The 21,250-nt window shown below is 47.0% G+C and overlaps 1 protein-coding gene across 3 annotated transcripts in view; it reads right to left on the bottom strand.

Moving 5' to 3' along the window:
- Positions 1 to 21,250, bottom strand: part of LOC102559698 (pre-mRNA 3'-end-processing factor FIP1) — a 44,393-nt gene that overhangs the window by 14,372 nt on the left and 8,771 nt on the right. The window contains exons 3-11 of one of the 3 annotated variants that reach the window (XM_006263655.4): positions 17,725 to 17,809; positions 16,977 to 17,083; positions 15,749 to 15,807; positions 11,947 to 12,057; positions 9,090 to 9,220; positions 6,234 to 6,358; positions 4,587 to 4,692; positions 3,936 to 4,134; positions 870 to 896 (exon numbers count right to left, since the gene is read on the bottom strand). In XM_006263655.4, coding sequence (XP_006263717.2) covers positions 870 to 896; positions 3,936 to 4,134; positions 4,587 to 4,692; positions 6,234 to 6,358; positions 9,090 to 9,220; positions 11,947 to 12,057; positions 15,749 to 15,807; positions 16,977 to 17,083; positions 17,725 to 17,809 — 950 coding nt within the window. The remainder of the gene's footprint in view (positions 1 to 869; positions 897 to 3,935; positions 4,135 to 4,586; positions 4,693 to 6,233; positions 6,359 to 9,089; positions 9,221 to 11,946; positions 12,058 to 15,748; positions 15,808 to 16,976; positions 17,084 to 17,724; positions 17,810 to 21,250) is intronic. The other 2 variants (XM_059732798.1, XM_059732799.1) reach the window with 2 other exon arrangements.

Raw genomic sequence — 21,250 nt, 5'->3', positions numbered from 1 at the left:
CACCTTTCTCTAACTACAATAGAGCTGAAAATTCTCACCAGGTATTTTCCATGAATTTTCCTTTTCAGTCTCATTAGCTGCCCCTTCACTGAAGATAAACCCTACCTCCTTTATTTCCAGAACGTAGCTGCAATCTAAATAAACCAGAACTGCATGGGGCAAGTGCAGGGTCCTGAAACAGGCTGGGATCTGCACTTGGTTTCCCTACAGGTGAGTTTTGCTAGATCCAAGCTCGCTATAAGTGAGGTTGATTCAATAAGAGAAAAAGAACCAGACTTGCAGCAAGAACTAGACTTGCAGCAAGACTGCAATGAAACAAGTATACAATGAGAAGTTATCCGGTTCTGAACTTACTCTCAGTTTGGGAGTGTTCCAGATTGCAAGGTTTCCATTTGTTTCATTTGCTCATTAACAGTCATCAGCTCTGCCCATCAAGGGAGAGAGGATGTCCAATGAGAATGGCTGTGGCTGCCCCTCATTCTCCATACTCTGCAAAAATCTTACAGGATGCATCCATCTGTCACTTAAGGCAGGAGACTTGTCCCTATGCAAGATCCTGCAGTGACAAGAGGTTAGGTCTCTCAAAAACTTGACTGGCAAAAGGAGCCCTGGGTTAAATTCTCCAGTTCTCTTTCTGAGAAAAAGTCTTCAGAGCCAAAAAAGACTGTTTAAGTCACCACAGGCAATATTATTGAAGCAGCTGGAGTGGTGCAAGATGGCAAGGCTTTTCAGCATTTATAAGGCTAAGTCTGAGCACAGCAGGCCTCAGCATCGCTCCATTTCATACTAAACTGAGGGCTCAAGCCCGGACATTTATGTGCGTTCATGAGAATCACTGCCACTTAAAACTAAGCAAATCAAGAGCCTACCTGGAATGGGACCTGGTGGTGGCAAACCTATGGAGACAAGAAAACAAACCTAGTGAAGACAATAAGAAAAGTACATCCTTAATGCACCCAAGGTTAGAGCCCAGCTTATTGGCATCCTTCTAAAGTTAGCCGAGGCCAGGCATATCCGAGCAAAGTCTGTCAAAATGTTCCCTCCTCTTCTTAGCTATCACAGAATCAAGCGCTATAAGGAGACCAAGCAGGCTACTAGGTTGGCCATTATTCATCAGCACATAGGAGCAATGTGTCCCCTATGGATTAGATGTCCTGAAAGTGTATTTACTCTGGACCTTCACAATAAGGAGCCAGTGAAGAGAGTGAAGTATTAGTTCAATGTACTTTTGCAGACTTCTTCCTGTCAGAGGACCAGCTTCCATGTTAGACCACGTAAAACCCCATAAAGGTCTTTGCTTTCAGCTGGCGGCATGGCAGTATTCCAGCCCAAAGTGACAAAGACACTGATCACCGTGGCAAGGCTCACGTTCAAGGGGAAGAGAGACAGATTTGCTAGCAGCTGATGAAGGGGAGGGGAAGTGTTTCAGGAGATGGCTGATATTTCTGTGCCTAGTTAAAGGAATCCAAAACTGACAGCATACATCCCACGGACAAACTGCAGGAACAAGACAAGTGGCCTTGGCATTTGTCAAAGCTCCTCATTCTTTCTACTATCATGCTCTAGTTTTGCTAGGCATCAAGACTATACTGGTGATTGGCAGCAGTTTGTAAGCACCTATCACTTCTCCTGCATGGTGTGTTTGTCAGGAGGGTAACATCCAACAAACCAATCAAATGCTTGGTGCAACAAGTCATGCTCATCAACAGCATCACAGAATCAGCTTCTTTTGCTTTGAAAAAAAACCATCCTGGGTTTGGTTTGAATAAGAGGGAAAAACAGAACCCTCTTCTAGAATCCAGGGCATTTCTGCAGCAGCAGGAGGCTGTTATCTGACAGCAACAGTGGATTCCCTTCAAGGATCTATCTTCAGTTAGAATGATCACCCTGTAAGCCAGACAGCACCTCCTTTCTTCCACCCCACCCAAGGCGGGGCAGGAACCTGAGCAAGGAGATTCAGGGAACAGAAATGCAGAGTAGTTCATGCCTCAAAGGTGCTGACAGGGTAGGAATCAGGAACAGACTGCTTGGTTTATAAATGGAAAGGTCAGTTGAAAGAAGCAGGCATACATAGGAGGGAAGAAAGGAATCAAACTGGAACTTGCAGCTTTCAATTACCTTGCTGCAATTTTGGATCATCTTGCCCCAACCCTCTCCTTTAATGTGGAAGACTGACTAAAAACTAGTGGTCTTGAACACCTGCTGGTGAAAAGGCACCAGCGTTTAAAGATGACTTGGTTTTCCTCTAGGAGACTGATCTGTGAAACACCGGGTCAAAAGAAAAATGAATGAAACTGGCTGTTCAGAGTAAATAGTTTTTCAGGAGATCTAATCTAGGCCTGTATCAACACACAAACAGAAGAAGCAGGACTGGCAGGGTTTTGGTTGTTTTTGAGAAAGGATTTTTTTTGTCTGGAGAAAAAGTATCTGTGTAACCTGAACTTGTGCTCCAAAGCTTATGTTGTGCTTCTGCTACCCTGGATAAGACAGACTACAGATTATAGTCAGCCACAGTCAGTCATCAGTCTTCTCAACAGGCCCACTTGTAAAAAGAGATGACATGCACTGAACTGATTCTCCTCTCCCAAGTTGTCCATCTCTAGCTCAAAGTTCTCAAAGCATTAATGATAAGTCTCCCTGCATAATCTTTTAGAGATGGAAACACCACACATCAAGAGCCTTGAGTGTAGAACCTAAGCCTTCCAAAGTCCAGAGGCCTATTCCAAGTAGTACCCTGTGGTCCTTTCCTCTAAGCAGTCGCTCTTTAAAATTAGGTGGAAAGTATACAGGTTTATCCTGACCACATGCATTATACAGTAAAGGGATGCCATCAACTGGAAATGGACTCATTTTCTAAAAATGAATTTAAAATAATTTCAGCTTCTGCAAATACCCAGCTTCTTCTGCCAGTATGAGCAGCTTTATGAGCACATTTTTATCATCAAAGTGTCTCTCCCTGCTGTGCAAGAGTCATGAGATACAGAGCATGCCAAGCGATTCAATACAGAGAAGAAACAGTGGAACTGCTCATATGCAAAATGTCACCTACTTAGACCAAAATAATTCTCCCCTCCCATCTCATCAGGTTTGACATCCTAGGTTTAACATCCTCAGTAGGTGGAGTGTTTGGGTGACTTCACAATACTTTAACACAGTTTAAGCTGATGTCACCTTGAAGTATTGTGAAGTCTCCATACCCACCTAAAGACTTAAGGGTGCACAACTCAAGGACACTGTGGAGGTATTCACTAGTTGCCAGAAGCCTACTAGTTACCTCATTTGCACTACTTTTCTTAACAAAAAAAGTACAGGTCTAATATCCATTTAAATTTGAGGATATTCAAGTTCTAAGAATATTCAGAGACTTCCAGTGCAACAAAAAGAGATGGATTTAATAGATACGAGAGACATGCTCTGCTACTTCAGGACCTAATCCAACCACTAACTGATCCAGACTAAGAAAAAAAGGTCCAATAGGCACATTACCCCAGGATTGTCCAATATGGAGGTTCTGGCACCCCCCTCTGAAGTATCTAGTATTAGCTATCATCATATAGGATCCTAGAATAGAGGGTCCACTGGCCTGATCCAGTAGGGCAATCCCTCCACTCCCAGCTTCCTTCAAAGATCCATATTAATCACTTTCCTATATACTACCACCCTGGTATCCAAGGCTCAGGTGTCATCAGCAACTGACAAAAAGCAAAGCGCTGCAAGGAAAAGCAGCTCTTATTAAAAACACACACAGATCTAGGGCACATGGAGGTAGAGGTTGGGAGAGGCAATCATACATGGCACCTCCATCTAAAAATCAAACTTCAGTGACCTGCTACAACCATTAATTATACTGGGGATCCCTTTAGTTTCCTTAAACCGCAAACCGAATGCCCCCAGAGACAACAGGATGAGCAAGACCACCACATGAAAATACCTACCTGGAGGGTGCAGGGGTGGAGGGACAGAAGTAACTGGAGGAGGAGGGTGCAGAAAGTGTGGTGGTGGTGGCCCAGCAAGTGGAGGTGGTGGGGGGCCTGCTGGTGGTGCAAATGGCTGCTGCTGAGGTGGCTGCTGAGGCTGTGATGGTTGCTGGGGCTGCTGTGGGGGTTGTGGCTTATTTCCATGATCTCCAAGGACCTTAACATGAAAACAAACAGATAACTTGCAATTCTAACCCACTGACATGTGCTGCTGATGCACGTCCTATGGCCTGCAACCCCAGCATTACAGAGAAGGGAAAAAAGATAAGGAGACTCTCTCCCAGCCTTTTATCCTTCACTCTGGGGGAGATGGCACCAGGCCAGTATGCAAGGGACCACCCTGAAACAGACATCTTCTCTAACACAAATTCCAGCCTGTGATAAGAGCCAAGCTAGGTTCAAACCCATTTCCCTAGGAGATGGGCCCACACCCCAAGGGAATGACCAAATTATCACTGAATGTTTGGACTGACTGTCTGTTATGTTATAGACATCCTTCATCCCACACTGATGGACCAAGTCCAGCACTTTTGGGACTGGCAGTTGCTGAGAGTTCATTGAAGCACATGCAACATCAAATGTTTGTGAAGACAGATCCAAACCATTTACCTGAATGGGATTTTCCTCCGAGGCATGTTTATCACGACGTCTTCCTTCTACTCTCCTAATTGTACCTGCCTGTCCACCAATCACGTCGATCGTCCCACCCAGCTTCCTGGTACAAAATAGGTACATCTCTTCTAAGATTCCACAAAAACATTAGAAGTGGCAGTTTCACACAAGCATAAACTGAGTTCTGCTTGCTGGGAATGAGTTGGTTTCCTTAAATCATCATCAGCACATGATCAAGAGGTATCGCACACACTACTGCCAGTGGGAGCAGCTAACTCCATGAATATCCTGAGTGTTTCAAAACACCCTTGTTTACTCAGCAGATCTCAATGGAATTACCGCAGGGGATACAGGATCAAACCCAACAAGAGTGGCGGGTGCTTAATCACCCACAGCCCTTGGTTCAGAGACAACCCAGACTCTGCACTACTTCATAACCGACTCCCCAAGAGCTGCAGACACCTTAGGGCCCACAGCTATTTTAGTGACAGCTCTGATCCTCAGACAGATTTCTGTCTCTCCATCCCTGGGCCTAATTCTTTCTATGGAAGGAGCACACTACTGTGAGAGCTCTACCGGGCCCCACAATAAAATGTTTCTGCACAAAAACAGGGGACCAGACTCTAATCTGGTGGAAGAGACAGACAAGGAAGAAGTACAGATCCATTGTTCCTCCTGAACCTAATCTCCCCTTGTTGCATATTTGCCATGCTAGGGAGCAATTTCTGTAGGAGCAGGTTATTCTGGATTGTAAAAAGACTTTGGAAAAGCTCAGCAGAAGGGTATCACATGTGAGCAGGAAAAAACAGAACTGACAGGTCTCATTTCACTGTTGAGAAGCACGAAAAAGTAAATGAACCACTTAAATGGAAAGGGGTAGATATTAAAGGCTTTAGTTTGAATGATCTAGATTTGGCCCTTGAAGCGCTCTTTCTAGTGAGACGAAATCCTCATTGTAAAGGGTGGGATGAGAGTACTGAACTGGTCCCTGGATGTAGACAGAATTGTGCAAAGTCCTGGATTACATGGAGCAAAAACCTCCTTTGCTTTCACGTAACCAAGCTTCCCAAACTCCTTACAGAAAACAGTCAGTTTCATACTGCCAGTAAGAGGACTTGTCCAGCACAGGCTGCCAACCAGGATCAGCATTAAACACTGTCCACCCTCCTTGGACCATTTCCTCGGGGAGAAATCATCAAGTGTCCAGCTGATCTCATACTAATCATTCAGCAGGCAGTTCTGAGATTAAGTAGTTCCTTTTGGCAGTTGCCAAGCACTGGACCCATCTCTGAGCAAGGCAATGCAAAGGCCAGCTAAAAGGGAACTGGATCAGGCCTATGATGATGAGCCAACAGCCCAAAAACTAAAGCTGCAAAAGAAGGGACGTGTCTTATTTCATCCCTCCCTTAGCTCGGGCAAGCTAGAATGTCTGAACTAAGCAACAGGCTGGACCCACCCACAGAGTGCTACAGTGAGGATGCCAACCGGGTGAGGAAATGGAACAAGCATTCCCAGACACATGGCCAATTCTGAGTAAAGTCTGCACGAGAGAAATTCAGAGGTGAACCAGCTGAATCCCACCTTGTCCAGTGTGCAATATGTGACAGCTGCTGGCTCTGAAATGGTGCCTGGAAGTTTCCTCACCTGTTTGGGGGAGGCCCAGCCTTCACGCGCCCTCCTACGAGTGCCACAAAGTCAGTTTTGAATTCCGTTTTGATGATGCTGTTCTCCACTTCCTTCTCTGCATTTCCCGTCCTTCCTTGCTGAACCTGAGAGGGTACAAGGAGGGGAAATTGCATTTGGTGCCTTCAGTTACCAACTGCATTAAATGCAACACAGATCCACTCTTGGTAATAGAAACATCTCCAACACAGAAAGCAGAACACCACTGTAGTGATCCAATTGAAACCATGGTCTCCAAACATGTGGAGATGCAAACTGGATGGCCTCTCTATTTTCAATGTACATTTGAAACCCCATGGTTTAAATTAACCCAAGTATGGTCCTGTTTTTGTTCAGTTCTATCTTGCAGAACTGAAAGAGGGATGTGGAGACTTCAGCCTCTCTCTCACCAGGGCAAATCCTACCCAGGGACACGTTACTATCCTATTTCTGCTTGGTGATGGGCACCACAAAAAAGTCACCAACACAACTGATACAGTCTCAGCAGAGATGCCAAGGAGTGAATAGGCCATGGATCCCGTCCAGCTTAGAAGTGCCCCACAGATCAGCCTTAAGTCATAGATTTCATAGACATTAGGGCTAGAAGGGACCTTGTGAGATCATTGGGTCCAACCCCCTGCCTAAGGGGCAGGAAGTCTGCTGGGGTCAGATCACGCCAGCAAGATAAGCATCCAAGTATTTTTTAAAAAGGTACCCAGAGTGGGTGCTTGCACCACTTCAGGGGGAAGTCTATTCCAGACTCTGGAGACTCTGATGGTAAAGAAGTTTTTCCTTATGTCCAGTTTAAAAAATGGTCTTCCAGCAGTTTCTGACCATCAGACCTTGTCTTCCCTTGGAGTGTCCTGGTGAACATATGTTCTCCCAGTTCCTGATGCACACTCCTTATATACTTATAGGCTGCGACCAAGTCACTCCTGAGCCTTCACTTTTCCAGGCTGAAGAGTCCCATGCCTCTCAGCTTCTCCTCAAAAGGCCTGTTCTCTTGACCTCTAATCATGTGCGTGGCTCTTTTCTGGACTCTCTCAAGCTTCTCCATGTCCCTTCTAAAGCGTGGAGCCCAGAATTGGATAAAGTACTCCAGCTGTGGCTTCACCCAGGCCGAGTAAAGTGGGAGGATGACTTCTTGGGGCTTGCTTGAGATGCATCGGTAGATGCAAGCCAGAATTTTATTTGGCTTGCCAGTTGCGGCATCGCATTGGTGGCTCATGTTCATCTTGTGGTCAATCATGACCCCCCATGTCTTTTGGTCATGGTGCTAGTGAGTGTAGCACTGCCAAGCCTGTAAGTATGATGTGGGTTTTCTCCAGAGGTGGAGCATCTTGCATTTCTCCGTGTTGAATGTCATCAGGTTTTCATCTGCCCACCCTGTGAGCCTGTCCATGTTGACTCTGTTCCATTGACTATCACTCTCTGGGTCTGACCAAGGAGCCACTTCCCAGCCATCGGACCGTAAGGTTGTCAAGACCACAGTTCCCCAATTTTACCATGAGGACATCGTGGGAGACCAAGTCAAAGGTTTTTTTGAAATCTAAATACATAACATCAACCTCTTCTCCTTTGTCCAAGTGATGTGTCACCTGGTCATAGAAGGAAATGAGGTTGGTCAGGCAAGACTTACCCACAATGAAATCGTGTTGGCTCTCTCTCTCAGGATGTTGCCTTCCATTAGCCTGTTGTTGATGGTTTCTTTGATGATTTTTTCCAAGATCATTCCAGGGACTGAGGTCAAACTGATTGGCCTATAGTTCCCTGGATCTTCCTTCCTTCAAGATAGGCACTATGTTGGCCCTCTTCCAATCTTCAGGGACCTCTCCTGAGCACCATGAGTTCTTAAATATCCTTGCCATTGGTCATGCTATAATGTCAGCCAACTCTTTTAGCACTCTTGGGTGCATTCCATCTGGGCCAGTTGATTTGTGGATGTCCAGCCTCTTAAGCTGTTCCCTCACAAGATCTTTGACAATTTTAGGCATATGATCGTCCTTACCCTTGTAGTCCTGCATCCTGTCAAGCAGGACGCAGGACTCCTGAACAAGTTAAGTCTCCCCAACACTGAGCTCCTAACCAAAAGACCTTAACAGTATTACCATCCCGCCCTCAACACCCCACAAAGGACACAGGCTTCTCTGGGGAGTCACTCGAGTCTTGCTATCCCATAGGGGTTCATACTAGCCTGTCAAAGGCTGGAGCTCTTCCTTCAACAGGAGTGATTGGGTGCATCTACCTATACATATATTGCTCCCTGGCATGCCACATACATGTACCTGGGACCGCAACATGCCGAGCTGAATCAGAGCAACCTTGGTTGGCAAGGGACCCAGGGGGGGTCAGCCTGCTGGCATGGGGCTGCTCTAACCCAGCTCAACATGCTGCGGAGGGGCTGGCTGAGGCATGAGGGTGCTCTAGTGCAGGGCTAGCCAGAAGGCAGTCCCCACACTGAAGTACCCTTATGCCTCAGCCAGCTCCGTCAGTGTCTACATGTGCGTTGTGATGCACCAAAGAACTCTGCAGAAACACAGTATTTGTCAATACAAGTATTAATCTGCTGCAGAGTTTATTAGTTTCCTGCAGCATAAAAGGGACATGTGTAGAGACATTTACTGGGGAGCTACTTTAGCAACTCCGTGGTAAATGTCTCATGTAGACGTGCCCATACACAAGCAGAGAGACTGTAAAAATTAAGTGATATTTTTAGGTCCACCTTTCCTGAAACAACATTAAAAGGGCAATCCTTTTAGCCAGCTTCCCCTCTTATACCCTTACTCAAAAAACAGAAAGATGCTTGAATTACAGCTACATGCTGCACAGGTTACCTACCGTGATCTTATTCTCTGTGCTGATAGGAGGGGAGGGGTCCAATCCAAGCTGAAGTCGTCGCTGTTTCTCACAATAAGCTTTCCAAGTTTCTTCATTGAATCCATAATTAAAGTAATCAGAAAGGTCAGCACCTAAAAGCAGCGCCACAAATTAACAGGGCAAGTCTGGGTGAAGATGTCTGCACGCTCAGATTGAGCCGAAAGTGCTTAAACCGAGCATTTACAATTATTCTTCTAGAGAATTAGATTTGTTCTTCATTTAATGCTGTTTAGTGGTGTTGAATGCTGTTGCTGGGTTCCTGCCCAGAGATGGCAGCATCTTACTTAAATCTGAAGTTTTTTGGGAAAAAGGTTCAACACAAAGGCAGGATATCAGAGAGTTATGGCCACTGCTCACAGGCAGTTATTCACTGCCTCAGTTTTTCAGAAGGGCCCTAGCTATTTTATCTATAATTCTGCAGCTGAGTCAAGTGCTAATGATAGCAAGGGACCAAGCAGGTTGGTGATAGAGGCTTTCCCCCTTCCACAGCTTTGCCAATGCATTTCTATTCTGTTCTGCATTGCCTATGCTTTTTTCAGTCAGATTCACTGCTTGGGACCTGACCATGGTGTTAAGCCAAGCTAAGCTGGAATGTGCCTTACTGGTACAACTGGGACCACACAGAGCCTCACTGTTTGGCTGTGATCTGAGCTGTGGTCATCCAAGAAGCATTAACTCACTGTGATATTTAATGTGCTACTTCAGCACGGACTACAGCCAGTTAAATAGATGTGGCCAGGCATTCCCTGCCAAAGGAAATGAAGATGGAGCAGGACAAGCGCAGATGGGACTTCACGGCAAAGGGGACAACAGCAGTGCCTCCTAGCATCACTGAACACCCTCACTATACCTGCTACAGAAACATTTTTGGCTTAACCAGTTACAGAACATTAGGGCTTAGACAGACTGGTCACACCACCACTGGGTCTTTGCAAGAAGACATATATTCTCTCTCCCGGTAGTTGCTCATCCTGCCACATCCCCAGGGTATGCAAATTCAACCCACTCAAATTTAGCGACATGCAATTAATAGATCTGCTTTACCAGCCCATATTTAGGCTTTTTATCAGTATTTCAATAACACAACATTTCCCCTTCCCTTCCCCAACCTAATGAGAGTGACTAGCTAGTGGAGTCTATACCTAGGATGTAGCCCAAAGGGTTCTCTAGGGACAGGCTACTAGAGTAGCATACAGAACTATCCAATATGAAATATGGGCCAAATTTTTCCATTTATTTTTCTCCAATTCATACATCAAATCAATATTACATTTTAGATACACGGATCACTCTTGGTCCAGAGCCAGCTCAGCAGAACAATAATGATTCCCACAGTTGTAGCTCTGAACTTAACTGCCCTCACTGCTTAAATTTTGCTTCTCCCCCTAGCTTTTCTCTCTGTAGTCAGCGACAGATCTGCTGAAGAAAAAGAAAAGTGTTTTCTATTTACATCTGTTCTAACTCCCCTCCATATCAGAGTGCTTAGTGTCTGATACCTTGATAGAGCAACACATGTTTCTCTGTGTATCCCACTGCCCTTCCGTTTCAGGTGGGCAGGACACAAATGCATATCACAGGCAGCCTTACAAACAATACTACTTACTTGGCCTAGTAGTATTTTTGAAAAGGTAAGTAAAAATCGTTAGCTTTCTTCCTTCCTCATTATGACAAAGTGCAGGTGGATTTTATGCTTGGGTTGACAGATTTGTGGGAGGATATGTATTTGGATCTCTGTCTTTACAATTAGTTTCGAGTCAAATTCATCCGAAGAACTGAAAGAATTTAAAGCAGTTCATAGTTTGCCTGTAAGAGTCATTTTGCTGGAGAAAACTCACCCCCACCCCCCGTACAGGTAGGGAAGATAAAAAGCATCCCACGCATGAAATAGCTTAAAAACTGCTGTGTGAAATACTCTCTGGAGAACTTGGTGTTGTGTAAAGGTAGGGGTCAATATCACCATGGTACAGAAGGATAAGTGGAGACACAGAGGATGGCCTACCTAAGGTTATCTAGTCTCGGTGCGTTATACAATACTGCCTCTTTTTTTTTTTTTTTTTTTTTTTGGAAGAGGCAACCCTTTTCTGACGCTAAAAGTGAAGTGTTTTTTCCTCCTTAGAGGTGCTTTGGTGAGGTTCTTTTTTTCTCTGAAGTTTTTTTCCTCCCAACTAATACTAAATCTGTTCCTAACAGGGCTCTGGACAGATGGTTTTTCTATCACTAGCTTCACAAACCCATATAAGCTCCCACTAGAGTTAATTACCATGAGGAGTTACATGGTTGAGTGCTAACTTACCAAAAGCAAATTCATCACTCCCTCAGCATCTGACACTTCCCTACACAAATGCTGACATTATAAAGCTGCACCTGGTGTGCCTTTGGGTTTGGTCATGAGGGGACAGAGCATGCAAGCTGCTGTGCATGAAAAGGAAACCACATCTCACAATGAGTCACACATCAATAGTCCAGTAAAGTCAAGATTAAGAAGTTCAACTGACTTTGGGATTCAATGCTACTGCACCAATACTAGAATAGTGTATTTTTGGAAGCAGAACATGAATAAAATATAAAATAAAAAGTTATCTGCTCTTCCTAGATTAACAGATACAGGTAGGTGCAGTCTAATTTCTTCTAATCACCACTTAAGTTTGCACATGGCTCAATAAATGGGTCACTGGCAGCTCAGACAAGAGTTGGACTGTCTAGACTTTCCCAGCCCAGCCAGCACCAACTTGACATAAATTATGAAAAAAAAAAGTGAACCAAAAAACCCACTTAAAACAGCAGAAAATATTTACCACAAGAAACTTTGAGGCCCCACCTGGTTTCCTCCATGGTTTGTCTTCAAATGAATCTAAATCCACTTCTATAACAGGCAATCCATTTATATTCCCTGGGGCATCCAAATCAATACCTTTGGGCTGTAACTTGGCTTTGAAGAAAGGAAAATAAAACGTTACCACTTTTAATGCAATGCTTCTAACCCACTAATCTGATGAGCAAATTATTCAATTTTAAAAACAGAGAGCTACTATCAGCTATGAATTTAAATAACGGTTCTACAACATCTATTTCTAAAAGTAACTTTCTCGCTTTCTAGTAAAAACGCTACCAGTAATCTGTATATTAATGTTGTTATAGACATGATATTATAGCTCCTATATTTGGAGAGATGGGTGGGGAGAGGGAGTGAAAACAGGACTCAAAATATATTGGAACCGGTGATAAACAGAGTAATCTGGTCATCTCTGAAATTTGGTTCAGATAAAAATATTTGTGACATCTCCTTGGAGGATTCCCCGTAAAAGTACACATTTACTTTTAAATACCTTTAGTTTGGCTTTTGGGACTGATCCTATATTGGCCCCACTGCAATCATGAAGAGTAGGAGAAAGGCTTTAGAGCAGTGGCGGGCAATTATTTTGGGTGGAGGGCCGCTTAGCGAGTTCAGGCAAGCTGTCGAGGGCCACATTGGTAACCCTGCCCCTCGCCTGGTGCCCCACCCCCTGGTCGCCATCTTGTGATCAGAAACCGGCCCCCTAGCCCCTGCCACCAGAAAGCCCTTGCTCCGGGAAATACTCTTTTCAGCAAGGGGTTTTGTCATATCAGAACCAGAAGAATACTAAATTATATTTTAAAAATAAAACATCTACAACAGGGGTAGGCAACATTTTTTGGCCAGAGTGCCGAAAACCCCACAATGTCTACCTTGTAAAGTGCTAGAGTGCCGGCACACCCCCCCCCCCCCCCAAAAAAAAAAAAAACGGGTGGGGGGGATACATGGCAGAATGCACTGCATAGTTAAAGCAACGTTGATTTTTTTATTTTTTTAATTACAGTAAATACCAGGCTTTCTAAAAATTCAAAACCTAATGACAATAAATAAAACATCATGTACTGCCTTTTTACTTGTGAATTTTTTTTCCTTGTTAAGCATGTTGTGATGAGAAGGGGAAGAGAGGGAGAGAAAAGCAGGGAGCAGCAGGCACTGGGGGAGTTGCTGCCTGGCCTGGCCAGGTCCTTAGGAAGGCTGCAGCTGGAGGACAGCTGGGGTCAGGCAGGAAACAGGGGCTGCCCCAGTGCTCCAAAGACTCAGGCTACAGCGGGGAGCCCAGCAGCACTGGAGGTGGGGCCCAGCCAGCCCACAAAGCTCTGCAGGGTTGGGGTGTAGCCACCCTGCCCACAAAGGGATGTTGCCTGGCTGGGGCAGGACTCTGGGCTCAGGTAGCTCCTTGCTTGGTGTCTGTGCGTGCTGGGTCCAGTGCGAGTGGAAGCTGCAGCCACAAGCTGTTCCCCAGGCTCTGGGAACAGCTGGTGCTCATGGCTGACCCAGCTGGGAGCCTGCAGTGCAGCGGCTCCGTGCAGTGCCTGCCCCAGCTCTGGCTCCTTGAGGGGAGCAGCAGGTGGGCAAGGCCAGGACCCAGGCATGCTGAGGCAGCCATGGTACCTGTTCTCAGGCTCCAGGGGTCTCCCACGGCTAGGCCCTTGCACCAGGGTCAGCTCTGCCTTGCTTGTACTGTGTAGGGAGTCTGATCCCGGAGAGGGAAGCCCCCTGAGCCCAGTGTCTTGCCCCAGCCAGGCAGCATCCCCCATGTGCGCAGGGTGGCTGTGGCCCATCCCTGAGGAACTGTGCGGGCTGGGCCAGGCCCCACCATTGGTGCTGCTGGGCACCCCCATCTGCCTGCCCACCACAGCTCGAGCCTGCAGAACCCTAGGGCTGTCCCCCACTTCCTGCCCAGCCCCCACCTTCCTAAGGGCCTGACCGGGCCAACTTGCCCATGGCGCCTCCCCGCATGCCACCCAGACCCTGTCCCAACAACCTGGCCCCAGCACTCTGCACCCCAGTGCTGCCATGGGTGGGACAGGGCATCTGCCTGCCTGGGCCCAGAGCTCTGCCACCCGCTGGAAGCCTCCAGGGCAGCAACCCTGCGCAGCCCCAGCCCCCCATAGCTCCCTCCAGGGGCCAGCCAGGCTGGAGGGTGCAGCCTAGGAGCAAGGGGCAGTAGAATAAAGCCAGCCTCCCTGTCTGTGTTCTTCTGGCTCCACCCAGTGCCTGCCACAGCACTGCACTTGTGGCTGCACAGGAGAGGCCAGAGCAGCAACTTAAAAAATAAATAAATAAATAAAAATTTAAACAAATTTCTTTGCATGCCTCCCAGCACGCCAGGAAAAATGTCTCCACATGCCACTAATGGTACATGTGCCAGGGGCTGCTGACCCCCGATCTACAACATACATTAATTTAAAAAAAAAAATTTGTCCTGATTTACATGCGTTTGTGTAGTGTACATAGAGGTGATTGCACACTAGCTTAAAATGAAGTCTTACTCTTGTATATTGTGGGGGGCTGTTGGTATGTGGGTATGAGAGAGTGTGTGGGTGTGTATCTGGATATGGGGGGGGGCAGGAAGGGTGGCTGGGCTGTGTGAAGGGGTGTGGGTCTGCAGGCCTGCATGTATGGCAGTGTGAGGGCAGGGGTGCATGTGTATGGGACTCACCCTATGAGCACACACTCACACTCTCCCTCCCTCATTGCTCTTTCTGCCTCTCTCTCTCCCTCCCTCATTGCAGGGATGTGCGTGCATCTACCCCCACCCCCCCTGCTTCTGGCCCTGGGGTACCAGCGTGGGCCCTCTTCTCTTGCAGTCTGGTGATGCAGCCAGGGACCATGTAGTGCAGGGAAGCAGTGAAAGCTGGGTCAGGCAGAGGCTTATGGTTAGGGGGAAGGAGGGGAGGGGCAGGTCCCGGCTGGCCTTGTTACCAAGTCCTGCCAGTTCCCCTGGGTCCTACTGCCCCTGGCTCCTAGCCATCTTTGACACAGTCAGCCAGAAGCAGATGAACATAAAATTTTCTAAATTCTTAGGGGCCCCGTGGGCTGAACAGAATGGCCTGGTGGACTGCATCCAGCCTGCGGGTTGCATTTTGCCCGCTTTAGAGGCACCTACTTCCAGTTCTCAGCTATAGAACAGATCATAGAAGGGAGTAATGGAAAGGGGGAAAATGGAGACTGGAGAAGGGATAGTCCCCCAAATAGGAGGAGAGAGAGTATTCCGGAGGTATTTGGCCTCTCGTCACACAAATGCAAAGTAAACTGAGTGCCATATTGGAATCCATTTAGCTCACTTTCAAGGCCAGATTCTGTTACCTTCATGCCCAGTGGTTAGTACATTAGGGTGCAAGTTGCCACAGTGACCTCAGCATGTCTACTCCTGGAGGCAAATACCAGTCAGTGTGGGTCAGGAAACTGGAACCTAGACCCAAGGATGTACTCAAATGACATCCTGTACTCAACAATGGAAACTGTCACAAATAAATGCCACCCCCCCTGTTTTTAATCTAAAGTAGCAATAACCTGGTTGTCTGGTATTTCCAGATGATTTGGGACCAGCTGGTCATTTTACATCTCCAGGCATCAACCCCTCCCAGACAGTTACCAATCTCTAGGAAAGATGCAGGTGGGTCTTGCTTTAAAGATGCTCAAATTTTATGCACCTCTCCATAAAGAAGGGAAAATATAAAAACATATGCAGCTTATTCATCTATTTGTGTCAGTGACCTCAATGAAAAGCCTGGTCAAGAAGAAGAAAATAGGTCAAAATACAGAGGGTAAAAAATAAGGATACCTGAAGCAGATGCTCCATAGCCTCTACCCGTTTTTAGGTTTAGATTCATTGGAGTCCCCCTACAGAGAAAAGAATCAGAATACATTTGCGTTGACATTTCCACAGAATGTCCCGAGTCAAAAGTTAAAACCCAAATACATTCTAGCCTCAATATACTACAGGAGCTTGAAAGGACAAAATTCTTAGCTCAGCCAGCAATCGTCTATTTAGGCTTCTTTGTACTGTATTATTTAACTTGAGTGACTTTAAAACACGACTCTTCTGTACAGGTAAGACTACAAGACACTGCACAGTTCACTGAAATGCAAGTCCAGCAGCAGGATGATAGCACTGGCTGGAATCAGAAGAGGACTCACAGGTTGGTAGGTACCACCCTGTCTTGAGAACAAATTTATGATAATCAGGATGAACCTGGGCCATAGGAGAAAAGAACAGTGACAACGGGTATGCCACTGAATGTGAGGAAGGAAAGGAGGGAGGGATTTAGTTTACAGTGAAACAGCAAACTACACACAGAAGGTCTACAAAAATTAATTAAATGGGGATTGAAGGGTGGTATACTGCCATTTAAAATGATCCATCAACTACAACCTTCCCTGATAGTGGAGAATGGAGTTATCCTTAAAATGAAGGATTAGAATATGCTGCAAAGAACAGGCATAATTCCTTAAGATGATGGTTGCCAACAGCAACTAGAAGCGCTACCTCCAAAACAGCCTAGCTGCTGAGTGCTAGTCAGGCTTTACTAGCTTAGTGACAGTAAGTGGTTGATTTGCAAATTGGGCTTCATTGTTCCCATACTGTGAAGAATCAGACAAGTGAAAATTGTAGTGACTTCAAGGCTTCCATTCAATTCACCTACTGTTTCATTTGATTCCAGAAAAACCTCGAACATTAAACTGGTATTAAAAACTTACACAACATCCCAACCTGAAATTCACTCAGTCAAGCATGTCCCCAGTATGAGTCCATTCAGCCTCATAACAGACGTGGGAATTATCCTCACTTTACAGACAGGCTCCCCAGTAGCCTTGAGTGAGACATGAAGAGAAGCCAACTTAAGCCAACAGAAGCCAACCCAACTTCCAAGCCGGTGTTCTAGCCATTGTACTCTGCTGGTGAGGTCAAATGCTCTCTTCCCTCCCTTCCGTACAACTTCCCCCAAAGTGCTATAGATAGAGTTAAGTGTTAAAATAAAGAGGCAGACTCTTTGACTCAGAAAACATACATGTAGGATGGTGCTCCTGTTTTAATGTTGCCAATGGTAACTTTCACGTCATCATCATCACTGTCACTATCGCTGTCTTCCTCGTCATCCTCACCACTTGGAAGGGCCTAACAGTAGTAAAAGTTGATAGGGACTCATTAAAATTTAAAGACAAGAAATTCGCAGTGATGCAATGCTGGAAAGCCTCATGTAATGTGCATGTTAGGCAGAACAATTGCACCACATAAGCACCACTTTTTTCCCCTCTTAGCAAATAATCGTCAATACTTCTCACCACAAATACATTTTTCACTTTTCTTCCCATGATCTCAGTACCGCTTATAAACAATATTTCCCCATTTACAATACCCCATGTGCTTGCTAGGGATTACAACAGATTCATCCCCAAGTGCAAGTGAGTAAGGGTAAAATTCTTGGGCCATGGAAACCAAGATACAGAGGGATTAACTGTCTGTGACATCTAGTCATCCCAAGAGTCATGGCTGAGTCAGAAAGACCCTAGCATACCTGGCTTCCAGTGCTCTCCAACCGTTAAGGTCAGAGACACTACATGTTGCAATTAGTGTGAGGAGAAAAAAAAAAATCACCAATAAGTTGGTTGTTATGGTACAAGTGTAATACACTATATTCAACAAAGAAAATATTAGCACCATTTCACTATAGCCTTGTTATGCATGAATATTTTCAAGTAATGAATGTGTACTGCACAGAAATAGCCACATCTACCAGTTGTAGTTCTAACACATACGTGCTGGGACATCTCCCGGTCTTCATTGCTGACAGACCGGCTCTCCTGAGGGGCATCTTGCAAAGGATGAGAAGATTCTGCATGTCTGGCAAATTTAAGAGACATAAATAAAATAGACAGTCTGAACCCAGAGATCCCTTCCTATAAATATTTCTGAAGTGTCCAACAGTAAAGCATTAAGGTGACTTTCACATCATAGTTCTATGAAAAAGAAATACTGGATTTGGGAGGCTGGGTGTGTAATTGCTCATCCTTCGCAGGCTTGTTTAACTGTAAACAGGTTAGCATTCCTGCAAGATGCCCCATAGGCAGCCTTGCCTAGACATTTCTTTTTATTTATGAACAGATACCACATAAGCAAATGATGCCACACCTTTACACGTGCTTCAGTTCTGACCAACATGTACCATCTTTTGGATAAAGTTGTTCATGCTCCATGGCCCAGGAAATCTTTGCTCTTCCCAGAGACTGCCAACAGAAGAGCCAGCTACACAAGTATTTATGTGACGAGGACACCCGAATAGTAGGGATTAGATTAACATCAACCAATTCCTTTCCTACAAGCCCCCAGAGAACTCTGCGTTAAAAGTTTGGGCTATATTTTACATCAGTCACTTGGAGATGACAAGGCAGAACATAAACAAATCACCTAAACCAGTGGTGGGCAATTATTTCAGGTGGAGGGCCACTTAACGAGGGTTGGTGAGCTTTCAAGGGCCGCATGGATAGCCCTGATAGGGGCCCTGCCCCTTGACCACCATCTCGGGACCAGAAATCCTACCCCCTAACCCCTGACCTTTGCCACCAAAAGTCCCTCCCCTTGCACCCCCCCCCCCCAAACTCTCCTTTTGGGAGGGCAGGGGTGCCATCTTAGAAGCAAAACAATCTAAGAACCAAAATCATATACTAAAAAGTTAAACACCTACTAGAACATACTTTAATTTTATTACAAAAAATATTTCTGTCATGATTTGTGTTTGCATACTGTATATAGAAGAGACTGCATAACGTAACTCTAAGAGTTTATTTTTGTCTTGTATATTGTGTGGGGGTATATGCATATGTGAGGGGCTGTGTGTGGATGGTAGGGTGTGGGTGTGTGGCAGGGGTGTGGACCCCCCACTGCCTCCATGGCACATCACCAGGTGGGGGCACTCGTGCCCAGCAGCACACAGCCCTCACACTCGTGCAGCATTGGAGGGAAGCCCCATGCACTGGAGCGAGCTGTCTTCATCACCCCCAGCTGCAGGACCTACACAGCAGGAGGTGGGAAAGGCAGCCAGTTCCAGCACATGGGGCTTCCCTTCCATGCTGTGTGAGTGCAGGGGCTGCATGTATGTGGTGGGGGGCGCTGGCAAAAGAGACAGCTTGACAGGGGCTGTGCTCCTCACCATGATGTGTGGCTCTGGCCAGCGCTGCACGCCACCAGGCATGAGTGCCCCAAGTACCCTTGCCTGCTGCTACTGCTTCCACTGCCTGCCTGGGCTGTGCACCATGGGGGGGGGGGGGGGGGGGGGGGCGGAAGGAGGGAGTGTCTCCACACCCTGTCACCCTCCCTTACACCCACCCGAGCTCTGCACTTCTACCACCCTGGGCATGGATTCTGCATTGCCACCAGCCCTACACACTGCATTCTCGCCCAGCTACAGCTCTACCCTCACCCCCACCATTTCCCTACCTGCTACCTGGTGCAAGCAAGATGCCAGGGAAGCCAACCAGGCCTCCAGCTGCAGTAGCAGCCCTCCCTGGGACCTGCATGCTGGGCAGGCTGGGCATTTCCACCCACAAGGGTGGGAGCAAGGATATGTTGAGGCATATGTACACATGACTGCCTTGTTCCTGCCCTTATAGGTAGAAAGGCTGGGTGGGGTGCAATTTGCTGGTGGGTGTTGCGGGCTGGATGAAAAAGTGCCTGAAAAGCCAAATCCAGCCTGTGGGAAATTCTGCCTGCCCCTGACCTAAACCATTCCTTCCATCTCATCAGCAGGGAATCCAAGTTTTCCATTTCCCATGAAAAAAAAAGAGAAAACCAAGGATTTCCCCATTTTAAAAAATTCACAGGAAAAAAAAACAAAAAACAAAACAACCTAACTTCTTAGCAGAGAAATCTGCAGATTTCCTGCTTTTGCAAAGAACTCTGCAGACAGGCTGAGTTCCAGCCTGCAAGACCTAACTGCAAGAAGGGCAGGAACCCCCCAACCCTGCCTGGAGCGGGAGGAAGAGGGAAGGGTGGGCCTGAGTTTGTGACATCTAGTCATCCCAAGAGTCATGGCTGAGTCAGAAAGACCCTAGCTTTCCCAGAAGGAGAGTTTGGGGAGGGGGGGCGGGGGGGTAGGCCCCCCCCCCCCCCCCAAGGCTGGGCTCAGGCTCACTCTCCTTCCTGAGGCCTGTGAGGTAAGTGGGGCTTGTAGGGAGCTGGGGGGCACTGGCAGGGCTGGGAAGGAAGCTGGCTGTGAGCTGAGGGAGTGGGGAGGTGTTAAGGAAAGACATGCAGTGCCTACCCGGCCAGCAGCACGTGGACCATAAGCAGCGCAGTATCAGACTGAGAGGGCTCTGCACCTCCATGCATGGCTTCCCCAAAGGGCTATTAGCATGCCGCTCTGGGTCCACACACTGCCAGTTAGGTGGGCACTGCTGTGGGAACCTAGCTGGCAGCTGAGGGAGTGGGAAAGTGTTGGGGAAGCCCCACACAAAGTGCACACCCGGCTGGCAGCACGTGGACCCAGAGCAGCGCGCTATCGGCCGTTCAGGGAAGCCGCACACAGCGCACACCCAGCCTGCCTCCTGTACAGATCTGGGGGGTGTGGGTCTCCCCCCTACCCCCCGGGAGTCCGCGCTGCCGCCAGGACCTGACCCAGCCCAAGTCCGCAGCAGTGGTGGGGAAGCCAGCTCCGTGCTCCTTCTGCTGCAGCAGCTGCTGCCTTCTGTTAGAGGCAGAGCGCTGCAGCCCTGGGTCCCTGGCCCCATAGCCCTGGCAGCTGGGGGCCCCCTCTGGCAGGGCTGGGGGGGGGGGGGGGGGGTGAGGGACCTTTAATTTTAATCATGGATTTTGGGGATTAAAAAAAAAGTAAAAAAAAAGTCAGGGGAAAAAGGCAAGATCCCTGCTCATCAGTCATTACAGATAAATCTGAGATTGCAACAACAGACATTAGAGTTTGTTAACTAAAGATGCTGAAGCAAGTGTCATAGATTTAATAGATTTTTAGGGTCAGAAGGGGCCTCAGTAGATTGAGTCCAATTCCCTGCCCTGGGCAGGAAAGTGCACTGGGGTCTGATAACCACAGCCAGGTGCTTGTCCAGTCTCCTTTTGAAGACCCCCAAGGTAGAGGAGAACACCACTTCCCTTGGAAACCTATTCCAGATTCTGGCAACCCTTACTATGAAGTTCCTCCTGATGTCCAACCTAAATCTGCTCTGTCAGTTTGTGGCCGTTGTTTCTAGTTACCCCCAAAGGGTGTTCTAGTAAACAAAGCATCTCCTATTTCTTGCTCCTCCCGCCCCCACTGAATTTGTAGACAGCCACAAG

Source organism: Alligator mississippiensis, chromosome 8 (assembly GCF_030867095.1).
Source record: "Alligator mississippiensis isolate rAllMis1 chromosome 8, rAllMis1, whole genome shotgun sequence".
NCBI classification, from domain to species: domain Eukaryota; kingdom Metazoa; phylum Chordata; order Crocodylia; family Alligatoridae; genus Alligator; species Alligator mississippiensis.
Note: the sequence above shows the minus strand (reverse complement) of the source record. Positions and strands in the feature narration are given on the sequence as shown.